The sequence below is a fragment of the Chiloscyllium punctatum genome, chromosome 36, assembly GCF_047496795.1.
Source record: "Chiloscyllium punctatum isolate Juve2018m chromosome 36, sChiPun1.3, whole genome shotgun sequence".
NCBI classification, from domain to species: Eukaryota; Metazoa; Chordata; class Chondrichthyes; order Orectolobiformes; family Hemiscylliidae; genus Chiloscyllium; species Chiloscyllium punctatum.
Genome location: NC_092774.1, coordinates 18,823,751 through 18,846,161, shown reverse-complemented (window position 1 = coordinate 18,846,161; position 22,411 = coordinate 18,823,751). Strand labels below are relative to the sequence as shown.

Sequence of the window (22,411 nt, the reverse complement as noted above, 5' to 3'; positions counted from 1 at the left end):
GAGACACATGCACACGGTGACATGTGCACAGATAGACACATGTACACAGAGACGTATACAGATAGACACATGCACACGGTGACATGTGCACAGATAGACATGTACACGGTGACATGTACACAGACAGACACATGTACACTTGTGACATGTACACAGAGACACATGCACACGGTGACATGTGCACAGATAGACACATGTACACAGAGACGTATACAGATAGACACATGCACACGGTGACATGTGCACAGATAGACACATGTACACGGTGACATGTACACAGAGAGACACGTACATGGTGACATGTACACAGACAGAGAGACACATGCACACGGTGACATGTACACAGATAGACACATGTACACGGTGACATGTACACAGACAGAGAGACACATGCACACGGTGACATGTACACAGATAGACACATGTACACGGTGACATGTACACAGACACATGCACACATCCATAGACACATGCACACGATGACATGTACACAGACAGACACATGCGCACTGTGACATGTACACAGATAGACACATGTACACGGTGACATGTAAACAGAGAGACACGTACACGGTGACCTGTACACAGAGAGACACATGCACATGGTGACATGCACAGATAGATACACAGAGACGTATACAGACAGACACATGTATACGGTGACATGTACACAGAGAGACACATGTACACGCTGACCTGTACACAGACAGAGAGACACATGCACACGGTGACATACACAGATAGATACACACACACACAGAGACGTATACAGACAGACACATGTACACGGTGACATGTACACAGAGAGACACATGTACACGGTGACCTGTACACAGACAGAGAGACACATGCACACGGTGACATACACAGATAGATACACGCACACATTGATGTACACAGATAGACACATGTACACGGTGACATGTACACAGACAGACACATGTACACAGTGACATGTACACAGAGAGACACATGTACACTGTGACATGTACACAGAGAGACACATGTACACGGTGACCTGTACACAGACAGAGAGACACATGTACATGGTGACCTGTACACAGACAGAGAGATACATGCACACGGTGACATGTGCACAGATAGACACACGCACACAGAGACGTATACAGACAGACACATGTACATGGTGACTTGTACACAGAGAGACACATGTACACTGTGACACGTACACAGAGAGACACATGTACACGGTGACCTGTACACAGACAGAGAGACACATGCACACGGTGACATGTGCACAGATAGACACATGTACACAGAGACGTATACAGATAGACACATGCACACGGTGACATGTGCACAGATAGACACATGTACACGGTGACATGTACACAGACAGACACATGTACACTGTGACATGTACACAGAGACACATGCACACGGTGACATGTACACAGATAGACACACACACACAGAGACGTATACAGACAGACACATGTACACGGTGACATGTGCACAGACAGACCCAATGGACATTCATGTTCACACACACCCTGGCGCAGTCTCTCTCACACCCACACTGACCCACGCAGACACACAAACGTCAACTTTCCGTGTGCGACAAGAACAGAAACACCTTATACGAGAGGAAGCTCCCACGAAATCTGTGAGGCCTTTTATCCAAAGAAAACAAGTTGCTTGCATAGCACAATGTCCATAGGGTATTATAACGGGCAGGGGTCGGGAGTGGCTCTTGGGGTCGGGCAGGGGGAGGAGGGAGGGCTAGGGGACGAGGGGGAATGGGGAACGGGGCCTGAACCTTCAGGCGTCTCTCTGCTCAAAGGTCAGCAGCATGCCATCGGGCACAACGGCACCTCGGGACCGTAGCTCGGTGCCGTCTTCTTCCTCAGAGTCGGAATCTGAAAGGCAGAAGCAGAGCCGACAGGGCGGGATGGAGAAACGACGTGGCAGTCCTTTGTTATTGTACAGTCAATGGGAGGCGGGGGGTGGGGGGGGGGGGGGGTTGGTGGAGGAGGAAGGGAACTGCTGCTGCATCAGAAGGGGAGACTCTCCCCTTCCCGTCCCTCGCTCCACACCCGGCTCAGACCTCGGCACGGCGCAACATCGACCCGATGACCATTCCCTCTTAGCCACCCAATCCGACAGAGGAGGAGATGGGGGGTGGGGGGGGAACCATCCGCCTGGAGACGTGCTGGTTCCCCCCCCAGGCGGTGCCGGGATGAGGGAGGATTCCCAGGAACGGATCTCAACGCCTGACTGTCCACCTCACCCTCCCGGGGGACACCCCCCTCACACACCAACCCAGGCACCAGAGAGGGCAGAGTAAGGGCGGAGCAGGAAAGACAGGAGGAGGAGGGAGCTGGGAGGAGGGGGAAGAGGGAGCTGGAGCAGGGGCATGTTCAGGCGCAGGAGGAGCTGGGAGTAGGACAAATCCGGGTGGCCTTCCCTCAGATGTGCGAGTCGACAGGAGCTGGATTGAGTCCGAACCAAGAGGGGGTCTGGATGGAGTTGGGGGAGGGGGAGGGCAGTGGAAATCGCGCAGGTTCACGGCAATCAGCCGAACCAAGAACGTCAACACGAGAAGAGCCTTTTCCTCACATTTCTCGAGGGTTTGACTGAGGCAGGCGAGGGCTGGGGTGGGGGGGGGAACCGGATGGCTCCGAACCACAGACAGACAGCGGCTGCAGGAAATTAGGAAGGGCGAATGGAGCGTTGGCGCTTATTTCAAGAGGGTAAGGGTCCTGAGGTCTTACTGCAGCTGTCCAAGGTTGGTGGGGGAACGGCGGCCGGAACACTGCCAGCAGTTTTGGTTCCCCCCCCCACCCCCCCACCGCCGACCCCCCATTCTCTCATTTCAGAAAACACACTGTTTCAAGGCAGGCTGTGCCGAGAAGGGTCACTCACACTATCCTGGGCGCGGAGGGGTTGCCTTATGAACGAAGGCTGGACAGATTGGGACCGGTCCTCGCTGGAGTTTTGAAGAATGAGGGGGTGATCTCATTGAAACGGATCAGATTCTGGAGGAGCTTGACTGGAGGAAAATATCGAGAGGATGTTTCCCCCTCGTTGGAGGGTCTAGGACGGGGGCGGGGGGTACAGTCTCACAACTGAAAAAAGGATGGCCCACTTAATTTTTTTTTAAGGTTCCCTACAGTGTGGAAACAGTCCCTTCGGTCCAACGAGTCCACACTGACCCTCCAAAGAACAACCCACCCTGACCCATTCCCAAACATTTACCCCTGACTAATGCACTATGGGTAATTTAGCATGGCCAATCCACCCTAACCTGCACATCCCTGGGCACTATGGGTAATTTAGCATGGCCAATCCACCTCAACCTGCACATCCCTGGGCACTATGGGTAATTTAGCACGGCCAATCCACCCTAACCTGCACATCCCTGGGCACTGTGGGTAATTTAGCACGGCCAATCTACCCTAACCTGCACATCCCTGGGCACTATGGGTAATTTAGCATGGCCAATCTACCCTAACCTGCACATCCCAGGGCACTATGGGTAATTTAGCATAGCCAATCCACCCTAACCTGCACATCCCTGGGCACTATGGGTAATTTAGCACGGCCAATCCACCCTAACCTGCACATCCCAGGGCACTATGGGTAATTTAGCATAGCAAATCCACCCTAACCTGTACATCCCTGGGCACTATGGGTAATTTAGCATGGCCAATCTACCTCAACTTGCACATCCCTGGGCACTATGGGTAATTTAGCATGGCCAATCCACTCTAACCTACAGCTCCCTGGGCACAATGGGAAATTTAGCATGGCCGATCCACCTCAACCTGCACATCTCTGGGCACTATGGGTAATTTAGCACGGTCAATCCACCCTTACCTGCACATCCCTGGGCACTATGGGTAATTTAGCATGGCCAATCCACTCTAACCTACACATCCCTGGGCACAATGGGAAATTTAGCATGGCCAATCCACCTCAACCTGCACATCCCTGGGCACTATGGGTAATTTAGCACGGCCAATCCACCCTAACCTGCACATCCCTGGGCACTATGGGTAACTTAGCACGGCCAATCCACCACAACCGGCACATCCCTGGACACGATGGGTAATTTAGCACGGCCAATCCACCCTAACCTACACATCCCTGGGCACTATGGGTAATTTAGCACGGCCAATCCACCCTAACCTGCACATCCCTGGGCACTATGGGTAATTTAGCACGGCCAATCCACCCTAACCTGCACATCCCTGGGCACTATGGGTAATTTAGCACGGCCAATCCACCCTAACCTGCACATCCCTGTGCACTATGGGTAGTTTAGCACGGCCAATCCACCACAACCGGCACATCCCTGGACACTATGGGTAATTTACCACGGCCAATTTACCCTAACCTGCACATCCCTGGGCACTATGGGTAATTTAGCACGGCCAATCTACCTCAACTTGCACATCCCTGGGCACTATGGGTAATTTAGCACGGCCAATCCACCCTAACCTGCACATCCCTGGGCACTATGGGTAATTTAGCACGGCCAATCCACCCTAACCTGCACATCCCTGGGCACTGTGGGTAATTTAGCATGGCCAATCCACCCTAACCTGCACATCCCTGGGCACTATGGGTAATTTAGCACGGCCAATCCACCACAACCGGCACATCCCTGGACACTATGGGTAATTTAGCACGGCCAATCCACCCTAACCTACACATCCCTGGGCACTATGGGTAATTTAGCACGGCCAATCCACCCTAACCTGCACATCCCTGGGCACTATGGGTAATTTAGCATGGCCAATCCACCCTAACCTGCACATCCCTGGGCACTATGGGTAATTTAGCACGGCCAATCCACCCTAACCTGCACATCCCTGGGCACTATGGGTAGTTTAGCACGGCCAATCCACCACAACCGGCACATCCCTGGACACTATGGGTAATTTAGCACGGCCAATTTACCCTAACCTGCACATCCCTGGGCACTATGGGTAATTTAGCATGGCCAATCCACCCTAACCTGCACATCCCTGGGCACTATGGGTAGTTTAGCACGGCCAATCCACCACAACCGGCACATCCCTAGACACTATGGGTAATTTAGCATGGCCAATTTACCCTAACCTGCACATCCCTGGGCACTATGGGTAATTTAGCATGGCCAATCCACCTCAAACTGCACATCCCTGGGCACTATGGGTAACTTAGCACGGCCAATCCACCCTAACCTGCACATCCCTGGGCACTATGGGTAATTTAGCATGGCCAATCCACCCTAACGTGCACATCCCTGGGCACTATGGGTAATTTAGCACGGCCAATCCACCCTAACCTGCACATCACTGGGTACTATGGGTAATTTAGCATGGCCAATCCACCCCAACCTGCACATCGCTGGGTACTATGGGTAATTTAGCATGGCCAATCCACCCGAACAGACACATCCCTGGGCACTATGGGTAATTTAGCATGGCTAATCCACCTCAACCTGCACATCCCTGGGCATATGGGAAATTTAGCATGGCCAATACACCTCAACCTGCACATCCCTGGGCACTATGGGTAATTTAGCACGGCCAATCCACCACAACCGGCACATCCCTGGGCACTATGGGTAATTTAGCACGGCCAATCCACCCTAACCTGCACATCCCTGGGCACTATGGGTAATTTAGCACGGCCAATCCACCCTAACCTGCACATCCCTGGGCACTATGGGTAGTTTAGCACGGCCAATCCACCACAACCGGCACATCCCTGGACACTATGGGTAATTTAGCACGGCCAATTTACCCTAACCTGCACATCCCTGGGCACTATGGGTAATTTAGCATGGCCAATCTACCTCAACTTGCACATCCCTGGGCACTATGGGTAATTTAGCACGGCCAATCCACCCTAACCTGCACATCCCTGGGCACTATGGGTAATTTAGCACGGCCAATCCACCCTAACCTGCACTTCCCTGGGCACTATGGGTAATTTAGCACGGCCAATCCACCCTAACCTGCACATCCCTGGGCACTATGGGTAATTTAGCACGGCCAATCCACCCGAACCTACACATCCCTGGACACTGTGGGTAATTTAGCATGGCCAATCCACCCTAACCTGCACATTCCTGGGCACTATGGGTAATTTAGCACGGCCAATCCACCACAACCGGCACATCCCTGGACACTATGGGTCATTTAGCACGGCCAATCCACCCTAACCTACACATCCCTGGGCACTATGGGTAATTTAGCACGGCCAATCCACCCTAACCTGCACATCCCTGGGCACAATGGGTAATTTAGCACGGCCAATCCACCCTAACCTGCACATCCCTGGGCACTATGGGTAATTTAGCACGGCCAATCCACCCTAACCTGCACATCCCTGGGCACTATGGGTAATTTAGCACAGCCAATCCACCCTAACCTGCACATCCCTGGGCACTATGGGTAGTTTAGCACGGCCAATCCACCACAACCGGCACATCCCTGGACACTATGGGTAATTTAGCACGGCCAATCCACCCTAACCTGCACATCCCTGGGCACTGTGGGTAATTTAGCATGGCCAATCCACCCTAACCTGCACAGCCCTGGGCACTATGGGTAATTTAGCACGGCCAATCCACCCTAACCTGCACATCCCTGGGCACTATGGCTAACTTAGTACGGCCAATCCACCCTAACCTGCACATCCCTGGGCACTGTGGGTAATTTAGCATGGCCAATCCACCCTAACCTGCACATCCCTGGGCACTATGGGTAATTTAGCATGGTCAATCCACCCTAACCTGCACATCCCTGGGCACTATGGGTAATTTAGTACGGCCAATCCACCCTAACCTGCACATCCCTGGGCACTATGGGTAATTTAGCACGGCCAATCCACCTTAACCTGCACATCCCTGGGTACTGTGGGTAATTTAGCACGGCCAATCCACCCTAACCTGCACATCCCTGGGCACTATGGGTAATTTAGCACGGCCAATCCACCCTAACCTGCACATCACTGGGTACTATGGGTAATTTAGCATGGCCAATCCACCTTAACCTGCACATCGCTGGGTACTATGGGTAATTTAGCATGGCCAATCCACCCTAACCTGCACATCCCTGGGCACTATGGGTAATTTAGCACGGCCAATCCACCCTAACCTGCACATCCCTGGGGACTATGGGTAATTTAGCATGGCCAATCCACCCTAACCTACAGGTTCCTGGGCACTATGGGCAATTTAGCATGGCAAATCCACCCTAACCTCCACATCCCAGGGCACTATGGGTAATTTAGCATGGCTAATCCACCTCAACCTGCACATCCCTGGGCACTATGGGTAATTTAGCACAGCCAATCCACTACAACCTGCACATCCCTGGGCCCTATGCGTAATTTAGCACAGCCAATCCACCCTAACCTTTACATCCCTGGGCACTATGGGAAATTTAGCATGGCCAATCCACCTCAACTTGCACATCCCTGGGCACTATGGGTAATTTAGCACGGCCAATCCGCCTCAACCTGCACATCCCTGGGCACTATGGGTAATTTAGCATGGCCAATCCACCCTCACCTACACGTTCCTGGGCACTTTGGGTAATTTAGCACAGCCAATTCTTCCTTACCTGCACATCCCTGGGCACCATGGGAAATTTAGCACGGCCAATCCACCCTAACCTGCACATCCCTGGCACTATGGGTAATTTAGCACGGCCAATCCACCCTAACCTTTATATCACTGGGCACAATGGGAAATTTAGCATGGCCAATCCACCTCAACCTGCACCTCCCTGGGCACTATGGGCAATTTAGCACGGCCAATCCACCTCAACCTGCACATCCCTGGGCACTATGGGTAGTTTAGCACAGCCAATCCACCCTAACCTGCACATTCCTGGGCACTATGGGTAATTTAGCACGGCCAATCCACCCTAACCTGCACATCTTTGGACTGTGAGAGGAGACTGGAGCACCCGGAGCAAACCCACGCAGACACGTGGGGAGAATGTCGTCCGAGGCTGGAATTGAACCCGGGTCTTTGGCGCTGTGAGGCAGCAGTGCTAACCACTGGGCCACCGTGCCACCCATAAGACTGAGGTGAGGCGCCATTTCCTGTCTCCGGGGTTTGCGGTACCCCTTGCCGCTGAGAGATGGAGAGGCAGAAACCTTGTGTTTATTTAAGGCAGAGATGGATTCTTGATCAGCTGGGGAATCGAGGGTTACGGGGAGAGGGGGAGGGGGTTGATTTGCCTCGTGGTCCTGTCGCTGCTCTGTTAATCCAGAGACCCAGATCATGTCCTGGGGACCCGGGTTCTAATTCTGCCCCGGCAGGTGGAGGAGGTTGAATTCAATAAGCAAAGAATAAAGCTGGAATTAAGAGTCGAGCGATGACCATGAATCCATTGTCGGAATAACCCCATCTCGTTCGCTCAGGTCCTTCAGGGAAGGAAACTGCCTTCCTTCCCCTGTCCGGCCTACATGTGACTCCAGACCCACAGCAACTCCCAACTGCCCTCTGGGCAATAAATGCGACCTCGCCAGTCGCACCCTCACCCCCACGTTGAACAAGCGGGATGGGAGGAATGCAGATCAGCCGCCATCCTGCTGGTCAGGTCTCAGGGCGCAACGGGCCCAACCGTGCTCCTGCTGCCCAGGGTCAACCTGTCAGGCCTGAGGCCCAGTGCAGGGGCTGTGAGAGGGAACCGGGGTTTTCGAGCAAGCACGGGAGACCAGGAAAGGCGGGGTGGGGAGAGCAAAGGAGAAAAGGCAGGAGAGGTGACACAATCCCGGGAAGGTGCTGGGAGACAGAAGGGAATGGGAATGGGAAAGTGGGTCAACCATGTGAACAGCTCATTCGCGGGGAGCGATAGCAGCAGTGTGAAACGACGGTGTTCGACCTGTTTGTGGCCAGTAGAGGTGGTGGGGGGGAGGGGGGAAGTGCCGAAAGGGAGGGAGAGGGAATGTTTCGGATTATGCTGCAGTGTTCGCTGAGAGCCACCTCCAGCCCAGCTAAACTGCCGTCCGCTGTCAGCCAGCTCAGTCACATTCATCATGCTCTCCCCCCCACCCCCCACCGGCCCCCCACCTCGCAGCAGAACAATTGGCCTGTCAGGGGGACAGCTCAGAGAAGTGACCAGGAAGGCCAGGCCCTGCTCATGACACGACACAGAGAGAAAGGGGCTCCTTCTGGGAAGCCAGGCTGATGTGAGGCTGTGAGCTGCAACCTCACAGGGTACAACACACAGCAGGCCCCAAACACCATTACACCTTCTCCTCATAACTCCATACAACACGGCTGACCTACAGAGTAAAGCTCCCTCTGCACCATCCCCACATCAAACAGTCCCAGGGACAGGGACAGCACGGGGTTAGATACAGAGTAAAGCTCCCTCTACACTGTCCCCCCCATCAAACACTCCCAGGGACAGGGACAGGGACAGCACGGGGTTAGATACAGAGTAAAGCTTCCTCTACACTTCCCCCCCCCCCATCAAACCCTCCCAGGGACAGGGACAGCACGGGGTTAGATACAGAGTAAAGCTCCCATTACACTGTCCCCCCCTACCCCAGGGACAGGGACAGCACGGGGTTAGATACAGAGTAAAGCTCCCTCTATACCATCCCCTCTCCAAAATACAGGATAACAGATACCCGGGAGGGAGTTACAGACTGGAATCTAATCGAGGGGTTCGGGGTGGTTTAGATACAGAATAACAGATACCCGGGAGTGAGTTACAGACTGGAATCTAATCGAGGGGTTCGGGGTGGTTTATATACAGAATAACAGATACCCCGGGAGGGAGTTACAGACTGGAATCTAATCTAGGGGTTCAGGGTGGTTTATACACAGAATAACTGATACCCGGGAGTGAGTTACAGACTGGAATCTAATCAAAGGTTTCGGGGTGGTTTATATACAGAATAACAGATACCCAGGGAGTGAGTTACAGACTGGAATCTAATCGAGGGGTTCGGGGTGGTTTATATACAGAATAACAGATATCCGGGAGGCAGTTACAGACTGGAATCTAATCGAGGGATTCGGGGTGGTTTATATACAGAATAACAGATACCCGGGAGGGAGTTACAGACTGGAATCTAATCGAGGGGTTCAGGGTGGTTTATATACAGAATAACAGATACTCAGAGTGAGTTACAGACTGGAATCTAATCGAGGGGTTCGGTGTGGTTTATATACAGAATAACAGATATCCGGGAGGCAGTTACAGACTGGAATCTAATCGAGGGATTCGGGGTGGTTTATATACAGAATAACAGATACCCGGGAGGGAGTTACAGACTGGAATCTAATCGAGGGGTTCAGGGTGGGTTATATACAGAATAACAGATACTCAGAGTGAGTTACAGACTGGAAACTAATCGAGGGGTTCGGGGTGGTTTATATACATAATAACAGATACCCCGGGAGGGAGTTACAGACTGGAATCTAATCGAGGGGTTCAGGGTGGTTTATATACAGAATAACTGATACCCGGGAGTGAGTTACAGACTGGAATCTAATCGAGGGGTTCGGGTTGGTTTATATACAGAATAACAGATACCCGGGAGGGAGTTACACACTGGAATCTAATCGAGGAGTTCAGGGTGGTTTATATACAGAATAACTGATACCCGGGAGTGAGTTACAGACTGGAATCTAATCGAGGGGTTCGGGTTGGTTTATATACAGAATAACAGATACCCGGGAGGGAGTTACACACTGGAATCTAATCGAGGGGTTCAGGGTGGTTTATATACAGAATAACTGATACCCGGGAGTGAGTTACAGACTGGAATCTAATCGAGGGGTTCGGGTTGGTTTACATACAGAATAACAGATACCCGGGAGGGAGTTACAGACTGGAATCTAATCGAGGGGTTCAGGGTGGTTTATATACAGAATAACAGATACTCAGAGTGAGTTACAGACTAGAAACTAATCGAGGGGTTCGGGGTGGTTTATGTACATAATAACAGATACCCGGGAGGGAGTTACAGACTGGAATCTAATCGAGGGGTTCGGGGTGGTTTATATACAGAATAACAGATACCCAGGGAGTGAGTTACAGACTGGAATCTAATCGAGGGGTTCAGGGTGGTTTATATACAGAATAACTGATAGCCGGGAGTGAGTTACAGACTGGAATCTAATCGAGGGGTTCGGGTTGGTTGAAATACAGAATAACAGATACCCGGGAGGGAGTTACAGACTGGAATCTAATCGAGGGGTTCAGGGTGGTTTATATACAGAATAACAGATACTCCGGGAGGGAGTTACAGACTGGAATCTAATCTCGGGGTTCGGGTTGGTTTATATACAGAATAACAGATACCCGGGAGGGAGTTACAGACAGGAATCTAATCGAGGGGTTCAGGGTGGTTTATATACAGAATAACAGATATCCGGGAGGCAGTTACAGACTGGAATCTAATCGAGGGATTCGGGGTGGTTTATATACAGAATAACAGATACCCGGGAGGGAGTTACAGACTGGAATCTAATCGAGGGGTTCAGGGTGGTTTATATACAGAATAACAGATACTCAGAGTGAGTTACAGACTGGAAACTAATCGAGGGGTTCGGGGTGGTTTATATACATAATAACAGATACCCCGGGAGGGAGTTACAGACTGGAATCTAATCGAAGTGTTCGGGGTGGTTTATATACAGAATAACAGATACCCCGGGAGTGAGTTACAGACTGGAATCTAATCGAGGGGTTCAGGGTGGTTTATATACAGAATAACAGATATCCGGGAGGCAGTTACAGACTGGAATCTAATCGAGGGGTTCAGGGTGGTTTATATACAGAAAACAGACACCCCGGGAGTGAGTTACAGACTGGAATCTAATCGAGGGGTTTGGGTGGTTTATATACAGAATAACAGATACCCCGGGAGTGAGTAACAGACTGGAATCTAATCGAGGGGTTCGGGTGATTTATATACAGAATAACAGATACTCCGGGAGTGAGTTACAGACTGGAATCTAATCGAGGGGTTCGGGTGGTTTATATACAGAATAACAGATACCCCGGGAGTGAGTTACAGACTGGAATCTAATCGGGGGGTTCGGGGTGGTTTATATACAGAATAACAGATACCCGGGAGGGAGTTACAGACTGGAATCTAATCGAGGGGTTCGGGGTGGTTTATATACAGAATAACAGATACCCCGGGAGTGAGTTACAGACTAGAATCTAATCGAGGGGTTCAGTGTGGTTTATATCCAGAATAACAGATACCCCGGGAGGGAGTTACAGACTGGAATCTAATCGAGGGGTTCGGGGTGGTTTATATACAGAATAACAGATACCCCGGGAGGGAATTACAGACTGGAATCCAATCGAGGGGTTCAGGGTGGTTTATATACAGAATAACAGATACCCGGGAGGGAGTTACAGACTGGAATCTAATCGAGGGGTTCGGGTAGTTTATATACAGAATAACAGATACCCCGGGAGTGAGTTACAGACTGGAATCTAATCGAGGGGTTCGGGTGGTTTATATACAGAATAACAGATACCCCGGGAGTGAGTTACAGACTGGAATCTAATCGGGGGGTTCGGGGTGGTTTATATACAGAATAACAGATACCCGGGAGGGAGTTACAGACTGGAATCTAATCGAGGGGTTCGGGGTGGTTTATATACAGAATAACAGATACCCCGGGAGTGAGTTACAGACTAGAATCTAATCGAGGGGTTCAGTGTGGTTTATATCCAGAATAACAGATACCCCGGGAGGGAGTTACAGACTGGAATCTTATCGAGGGGTTCGGGGTGGTTTATATACAGAATAACAGATACCCCGGGAGGGAATTACAGACTGGAATCCAATCGAGGGGTTCAGGGTGGTTTATATACAGAATAACAGATACCCCGGGAAGGAGTTACAGACTGGAATGTAATCGAGGGGTTCGGGGTGGTTTATATACAGAATAACAGATACCCCGGGAGGGAATTACAGACTGGAATCTAATCGAGGGGTTCGGGGTGGTTTATATACAGAATAACAGATAACCCGGGAGTGAGTTACAGACTGGAATCTAATCGATGGGTTCAGGGTGGTTTATATACAGAATAAGTGATACCCCGGGAGTGAGTTACAGACTGGAATATAATCGAGGGGTTCAGGGTGGTTTATATACACAATAACAGATACCCCGGGAGTGAGTTACAGACTGGAATCGAATCGAGGGGTTCGGGGTGGTTTATATACAGAATAACAGATACCCCGGGAGTGAGTTACAGACTGGAATCTAATCGAGGGGTTCGGGGTGGTTTATACACAGAATAACAGATACCCAGGAGGGAGTTACAGACTGGAATCTAATCGAGGGGTTCAGGGTGGTTTATATACAGAATAACAGATACCCCTGGAGGGAGTTACAGACTGGAATCTAATCGATGGGTTCAGGGTGGTTTATACACAGAATAACAGATACCGAGGAGGGAGTTACAGACTGGAATCTAATCGAGGGGTTCAGGGTGGTTTATATACAGAATAACAGATACCCCGGGAGGGAGTAACAGACTGGAATCTAATCGAGGGGTTCGGGGTGGTTTATATACAGAATAACGGATACCCGGGAGTGAGTTACAGACTGGAATCGAATCAAAGGTTTCAGGGTGGTTTATATACAGAATAACAGATACCCAGGGAGTGAGTTACAGACTGGAATCTAATCGAGGGGTTCGGGGTGGATTATATACAGAATAACAGATATCCGGGAGGCAGTTACAGACTGGAATCTAATCGAGGGATTCGGGGAGGTTTATATACAGAATAACAGATACCCGGGAGGGAGTTACAGACTGGAATCTAATCGAGGGGTTCTGGGTGGTTTATATACAGAATAACAGATACTCAGAGTGAGTTACAGACTGGAAACTAATCGAGGGGTTCAGGGTGGTTTATATACATAATAACAGATACCCCGGGAGGGAGTTACAGACTGGAATCTAATTGATGGGTTCAGGGTGGTTTATATACAGAATAACAGATACCCAGGGAGTGAGTTACAGACTGGAATCGAATCGAGGGGTTCAGGCTGGTTTATATACAGAATAACAGATACCCCGGGAGTGAGTTACAGACTGGAATCTAATCGAGGGGTTCGGGTTGGTTTATATACAGAATAACAGATACCCGGGAGGGAGTTACACACTGGAATCTAATCGAGGGGTTCAGGGTGGTTTATATACAGAATAACTGATACCCGGGAGTGAGTTACAGACTGGAATCTAATCGAGTGGTTCGGGTTGGTTTATATACAGAATAACAGATACCCGGGAGGGAGTTACACACTGGAATCTAATCGATGGGTTCAGGGTGGTTTATATACAGAATAACTGATACCCGGGAGTGAGTTACAGACTGGAATCTAATCGAGGGGTTCGGGTTGGTTTATATACAGAATAACAGATACCCGGGAGGGAGTTACAGACTGGAATCTAATCGAGGGGTTCAGGGTGGTTTATATACAGAATAATAGATACTCAGAGTGAGTTACAGACTAGAAACTAATCGAGGGGTTCGGGGTGGTTTATGTACATAATAACAGATACCCGGGAGGGAGTTACAGACTGGAATCTAATCGAGGGGTTCGGGGTGGTTTATATACAGAATAACAGATACCCAGGGAGTGAGTTACAGACTGGAATCTAATCGAGGGGTTCAGGGTGGTTTATATACAGAATAACTGATAGCCGGGAGTGAGTTACAGACTGGAATCTAATCGAGGGGTTCGGGTTGGTTTATATACAGAATAACAGATACCCGGGAGGGAGTTACAGACTGGAATCTAATCGAGGGGTTCAGGGTGGTTTATATACAGAATAACAGATACTCCGGGAGGGAGTTACAGACTGGAATCTAATCTCGGGGTTCGGGTTGGTTTATATACAGAATAACAGATACCCGGGAGGGAGTTACAGACAGGAATCTAATCGAGGGGTTCAGGGTGGTTTATATACAGAATAACAGATATCCGGGAGGCAGTTACAGACTGGAATCTAATCGAGGGATTCGGGGTGGTTTATATACAGAATAACAGATACCCGGGAGGGAGTTACAGACTGGAATCTAATCGAGGGGTTCAGGGTGGTTTATATACAGAATAACAGATACTCAGAGTGAGTTACAGACTGGAAACTAATCGAGGGGTTCGGGGTGGTTTATATACATAATAACAGATACCCCGGGAGGGAGTTACAGACTGGAATCTAATCGAAGTGTTCGGGGTGGTTTATATACAGAATAACAGATACCCCGGGAGTGAGTTACAGACTGGAATCTAATCGAGGGGTTCAGGGTGGTTTATATACAGAATAACAGATATCCGGGAGGCAGTTACAGACTGGAATCTAATCGAGGGGTTCAGGGTGGTTTATATACAGAAAACAGACACCCCGGGAGTGAGTTACAGACTGGAATCTAATCGAGGGGTTTGGGTGGTTTATATACAGAATAACAGATACCCCGGGAGTGAGTTACAGACTGGAATCTAATCGAGGGGTTCGGGTGATTTATATACAGAATAACAGATACTCCGGGAGTGAGTTACAGACTGGAATCTAATCGAGGGGTTCGGGTGGTTTATATACAGAATAACAGATACCCCGGGAGTGAGTTACAGACTGGAATCTAATCGGGGGGTTCGGGGTGGTTTATATACAGAATAACAGATACCCGGGAGGGAGTTACAGACTGGAATCTAATCGAGGGGTTCGGGGTGGTTTATATACAGAATAACAGATACCCCGGGAGTGAGTGACAGACTAGAATCTAATCGAGGGGTTCAGTGTGGTTTATATCCAGAATAACAGATACCCCGGGAGGGAGTTACAGACTGGAATCTAATCGAGGGGTTCGGGGTGGTTTATATACAGAATAACAGATACCCCGGGAGGGAATTACAGACTGGAATCCAATCGAGGGGTTCAGGGTGGTTTATATACAGAATAACAGATACCCGGGAGGGAGTTACAGACTGGAATCTAATCGAGGGGTTCGGGTAGTTTATATACAGAATAACAGATACCCCGGGAGTGAGTTACAGACTGGAATCTAATCGAGGGGTTCGGGTGGTTTATATACAGAATAACAGATACCCCGGGAGTGAGTTACAGACTGGAATCTAATCGGGGGGTTCGGGGTGGTTTATATACAGAATAACAGATACCCGGGAGGGAGTTACAGACTGGAATCTAATCGAGGGGTTCGGGGTGGTTTATATACAGAATAACAGATACCCCGGGAGTGAGTTACAGACTAGAATCTAATCGAGGGGTTCAGTGTGGTTTATATCCAGAATAACAGATACCCCGGGAGGGAGTTACAGACTGGAATCTTATCGAGGGGTTCGGGGTGGTTTATATACAGAATAACAGATACCCCGGGAGGGAATTACAGACTGGAATCCAATCGAGGGGTTCAGGGTGGTTTATATACAGAATAACAGATACCCCGGGAAGGAGTTACAGACTGGAATGTAATCGAGGGGTTCGGGGTGGTTTATATACAGAATAACAGATACCCCGGGAGGGAATTACAGACTGGAATCTAATCGAGGGGTTCGGGGTGGTTTATATACAGAATAACAGATAACCCGGGAGTGAGTTACAGACTGGAATCTAATCGATGGGTTCAGGGTGGTTTATATACAGAATAAGTGATACCCCGGGAGTGAGTTACAGACTGGAATATAATCGAGGGGTTCAGGGTGGTTTATATACACAATAACAGATACCCCGGGAGTGAGTTACAGACTGGAATCGAATCGAGGGGTTCGGGGTGGTTTATATACAGAATAACAGATACCCCGGGAGTGAGTTACAGACTGGAATCTAATCGAGGGGTTCGGGGTGGTTTATACACAGAATAACAGATACCCAGGAGGGAGTTACAGACTGGAATCTAATCGAGGGGTTCAGGGTGGTTTATATACAGAATAACAGATACCCCTGGAGGGAGTTACAGACTGGAATCTAATCGATGGGTTCAGGGTGGTGTATACACAGAATAACAGATACCGAGGAGGGAGTTACAGACTGGAATCTAATCGAGGGGTTCAGGGTGGTTTATATACAGAATAACAGATACCCCGGGAGGGAGTAACAGACTGGAATCTAATCGAGGGGTTCGGGGTGGTTTATATACAGAATAACGGATACCCGGGAGTGAGTTACAGACTGGAATCGAATCAAAGGTTTCAGGGTGGTTTATATACAGAATAACAGATACCCAGGGAGTGAGTTACAGACTGGAATCTAATCGAGGGGTTCGGGGTGGATTATATACAGAATAACAGATATCCGGGAGGCAGTTACAGACTGGAATCTAATCGAGGGATTCGGGGAGGTTTATATACAGAATAACAGATACCCGGGAGGGAGTTACAGACTGGAATCTAATCGAGGGGTTCTGGGTGGTTTATATACAGAATAACAGATACTCAGAGTGAGTTACAGACTGGAAACTAATCGAGGGGTTCAGGGTGGTTTATATACATAATAACAGATACCCCGGGAGGGAGTTACAGACTGGAATCTAATTGATGGGTTCAGGGTGGTTTATATACAGAATAACAGATACCCAGGGAGTGAGTTACAGACTGGAATCGAATCGAGGGGTTCAGGCTGGTTTATATACAGAATAACAGATACCCCGGGAGTGAGTTACAGACTGGAATCTAATCGAGGGGTTCGGGTTGGTTTATATACAGAATAACAGATACCCGGGAGGGAGTTACACACTGGAATCTAATCGAGGGGTTCAGGGTGGTTTATATACAGAATAACTGATACCCGGGAGTGAGTTACAGACTGGAATCTAATCGAGTGGTTCGGGTTGGTTTATATACAGAATAACAGATACCCGGGAGGGAGTTACACACTGGAATCTAATCGATGGGTTCAGGGTGGTTTATATACAGAATAACTGATACCCGGGAGTGAGTTACAGACTGGAATCTAATCGAGGGGTTCGGGTTGGTTTATATACAGAATAACAGATACCCGGGAGGGAGTTACAGACTGGAATCTAATCGAGGGGTTCAGGGTGGTTTATATACAGAATAATAGATACTCAGAGTGAGTTACAGACTAGAAACTAATCGAGGGGTTCGGGGTGGTTTATGTACATAATAACAGATACCCGGGAGGGAGTTACAGACTGGAATCTAATCGAGGGGTTCGGGGTGGTTTATATACAGAATAACAGATACCCAGGGAGTGAGTTACAGACTGGAATCTAATCGAGGGGTTCAGGGTGGTTTATATACAGAATAACTGATAGCCGGGAGTGAGTTACAGACTGGAATCTAATCGAGGGGTTCGGGTTGGTTTATATACAGAATAACAGATACCCGGGAGGGAGTTACAGACTGGAATCTAATCGAGGGGTTCAGGGTGGTTTATATACAGAATAACAGATACTCCGGGAGGGAGTTACAGACTGGAATCTAATCTCGGGGTTCGGGTTGGTTTATATACAGAATAACAGATACCCGGGAGGGAGTTACAGACAGGAATCTAATCGAGGGGTTCAGGGTGGTTTATATACAGAATAACAGATATCCGGGAGGCAGTTACAGACTGGAATCTAATCGAGGGATTCGGGGTGGTTTATATACAGAATAACAGATACCCGGGAGGGAGTTACAGACTGGAATCTAATCGAGGGGTTCAGGGTGGTTTATATACAGAATAACAGATACTCAGAGTGAGTTACAGACTGGAAACTAATCGAGGGGTTCGGGGTGGTTTATATACATAATAACAGATACCCCGGGAGGGAGTTACAGACTGGAATCTAATCGAAGTGTTCGGGGTGGTTTATATACAGAATAACAGATACCCCGGGAGTGAGTTACAGACTGGAATCTAATCGAGGGGTTCAGGGTGGTTTATATACAGAATAACAGATATCCGGGAGGCAGTTACAGACTGGAATCTAATCGAGGGGTTCAGGGTGGTTTATATACAGAAAACAGACACCCCGGGAGTGAGTTACAGACTGGAATCTAATCGAGGGGTTTGGGTGGTTTATATACAGAATAACAGATACCCCGGGAGTGAGTTACAGACTGGAATCTAATCGAGGGGTTCGGGTGATTTATATACAGAATAACAGATACTCCGGGAGTGAGTTACAGACTGGAATCTAATCGAGGGGTTCGGGTGGTTTATATACAGAATAACAGATACCCCGGGAGTGAGTTACAGACTGGAATCTAATCGGGGGGTTCGGGGTGGTTTATATACAGAATAACAGATACCCGGGAGGGAGTTACAGACTGGAATCTAATCGAGGGGTTCGGGGTGGTTTATATACAGAATAACAGATACCCCGGGAGTGAGTTACAGACTAGAATCTAATCGAGGGGTTCAGTGTGGTTTATATCCAGAATAACAGATACCCCGGGAGGGAGTTACAGACTGGAATCTAATCGAGGGGTTCGGGGTGGTTTATATACAGAATAACAGATACCCCGGGAGGGAATTACAGACTGGAATCCAATCGAGGGGTTCAGGGTGGTTTATATACAGAATAACAGATACCCGGGAGGGAGTTACAGACTGGAATCTAATCGAGGGGTTCGGGTAGTTTATATACAGAATAACAGATACCCCGGGAGTGAGTTACAGACTGGAATCTAATCGAGGGGTTCGGGTGGTTTATATACAGAATAACAGATACCCCGGGAGTGAGTTACAGACTGGAATCTAATCGGGGGGTTCGGGGTGGTTTATATACAGAATAACAGATACCCGGGAGGGAGTTACAGACTGGAATCTAATCGAGGGGTTCGGGGTGGTTTATATACAGAATAACAGATACCCCGGGAGTGAGTTACAGACTAGAATCTAATCGAGGGGTTCAGTGTGGTTTATATCCAGAATAACAGATACCCCGGGAGGGAGTTACAGACTGGAATCTTATCGAGGGGTTCGGGGTGGTTTATATACAGAATAACAGATACCCCGGGAGGGAATTACAGACCGGAATCCAATCGAGGGGTTCAGGGTGGTTTATATACAGAATAACAGATACCCCGGGAAGGAGTTACAGACTGGAATGTAATCGAGGGGTTCGGGGTGGTTTATATACAGAATAACAGATACCCCGGGAGGGAATTACAGACTGGAATCTAATCGAGGGGTTCGGGGTGGTTTATATACAGAATAACAGATAACCCGGGAGTGAGTTACAGACTGGAATCTAATCGATGGGTTCAGGGTGGTTTATATACAGAATAAGTGATACCCCGGGAGTGAGTTACAGACTGGAATATAATCGAGGGGTTCAGGGTGGTTTATATACACAATAACAGATACCCCGGGAGTGAGTTACAGACTGGAATCGAATCGAGGGGTTCGGGGTGGTTTATATACAGAATAACAGATACCCCGGGAGTGAGTTACAGACTGGAATCTAATCGAGGGGTTCGGGGTGGTTTATACACAGAATAACAGATACCCAGGAGGGAGTTACAGACTGGAATCTAATCGAGGGGTTCAGGGTGGTTTATATACAGAATAACAGATACCCCTGGAGGGAGTTACAGACTGGAATCTAATCGATGGGTTCAGGGTGGTTTATACACAGAATAACAGATACCGAGGAGGGAGTTACAGACTGGAATCTAATCGAGGGGTTCAGGGTGGTTTATATACAGAATAACAGATACCCCGGGAGGGAGTAACAGACTGGAATCTAATCGAGGGGTTCGGGGTGGTTTATATACAGAATAACGGATACCCGGGAGTGAGTTACAGACTGGAATCGAATCAAAGGTTTCAGGGTGGTTTATATACAGAATAACAGATACCCAGGGAGTGAGTTACAGACTGGAATCTAATCGAGGGGTTCGGGGTGGATTATATACAGAATAACAGATATCCGGGAGGCAGTTACAGACTGGAATCTAATCGAGGGATTCGGGGAGGTTTATATACAGAATAACAGATACCCGGGAGGGAGTTACAGACTGGAATCTAATCGAGGGGTTCTGGGTGGTTTATATACAGAATAACAGATACTCAGAGTGAGTTACAGACTGGAAACTAATCGAGGGGTTCAGGGTGGTTTATATACATAATAACAGATACCCCGGGAGGGAGTTACAGACTGGAATCTAATTGATGGGTTCAGGGTGGTTTATATACAGAATAACAGATACCCAGGGAGTGAGTTACAGACTGGAATCGAATCGAGGGGTTCAGGCTGGTTTATATACAGAATAACAGATACCCCGGGAGTGAGTTACAGACTGGAATCTAATCGAGGGGTTCGGGTTGGTTTATATACAGAATAACAGATACCCGGGAGGGAGTTACACACTGGAATCTAATCGAGGGGTTCAGGGTGGTTTATATACAGAATAACTGATACCCGGGAGTGAGTTACAGACTGGAATCTAATCGAGTGGTTCGGGTTGGTTTATATACAGAATAACAGATACCCGGGAGGGAGTTACACACTGGAATCTAATCGATGGGTTCAGGGTGGTTTATATACAGAATAACTGATACCCGGGAGTGAGTTACAGACTGGAATCTAATCGAGGGGTTCGGGTTGGTTTATATACAGAATAACAGATACCCGGGAGGGAGTTACAGACTGGAATCTAATCGAGGGGTTCAGGGTGGTTTATATACAGAATAATAGATACTCAGAGTGAGTTACAGACGAGAAACTAATCGAGGGGTTCGGGGTGGTTTATGTACATAATAACAGATACCCGGGAGGGAGTTACAGACTGGAATCTAATCGAGGGGTTCGGGGTGGTTTATATACAGAATAACAGATACCCAGGGAGTGAGTTACAGACTGGAATCTAATCGAGGGGTTCAGGGTGGTTTATATACAGAATAACTGATAGCCGGGAGTGAGTTACAGACTGGAATCTAATCGAGGGGTTCGGGTTGGTTTATATACAGAATAACAGATACCCGGGAGGGAGTTACAGACTGGAATCTAATCGAGGGGTTCAGGGTGGTTTATATACAGAATAACAGATACTCCGGGAGGGAGTTACAGACTGGAATCTAATCTCGGGGTTCGGGTTGGTTTATATACAGAATAACAGATACCCGGGAGGGAGTTACAGACAGGAATCTAATCGAGGGGTTCAGGGTGGTTTATATACAGAATAACAGATATCCGGGAGGCAGTTACAGACTGGAATCTAATCGAGGGATTCGGGGTGGTTTATATACAGAATAACAGATACCCGGGAGGGAGTTACAGACTGGAATCTAATCGAGGGGTTCAGGGTGGTTTATATACAGAATAACAGATACTCAGAGTGAGTTACAGACTGGAAACTAATCGAGGGGTTCGGGGTGGTTTATATACATAATAACAGATACCCCGGGAGGGAGTTACAGACTGGAATCTAATCGAAGTGTTCGGGGTGGTTTATATACAGAATAACAGATACCCC

At 48.7% G+C, this 22,411-nt stretch overlaps 1 protein-coding gene across 1 annotated transcript in view; it reads right to left on the bottom strand.

The window, feature by feature from the left end:
- Window positions 1-1,431: 1,431 nt before the first annotated feature.
- The window catches only part of LOC140460024 (uncharacterized), a 144,616-nt gene continuing 123,636 nt past the window's right edge, over window positions 1,432-22,411 (bottom strand). The window contains exon 9 of the mRNA XM_072554430.1: window positions 1,432-1,880. Within this exon, the coding sequence (XP_072410531.1) occupies window positions 1,783-1,880 (98 nt within the window). The 3' untranslated portion in view covers window positions 1,432-1,782. The remainder of the gene's footprint in view (window positions 1,881-22,411) is intronic.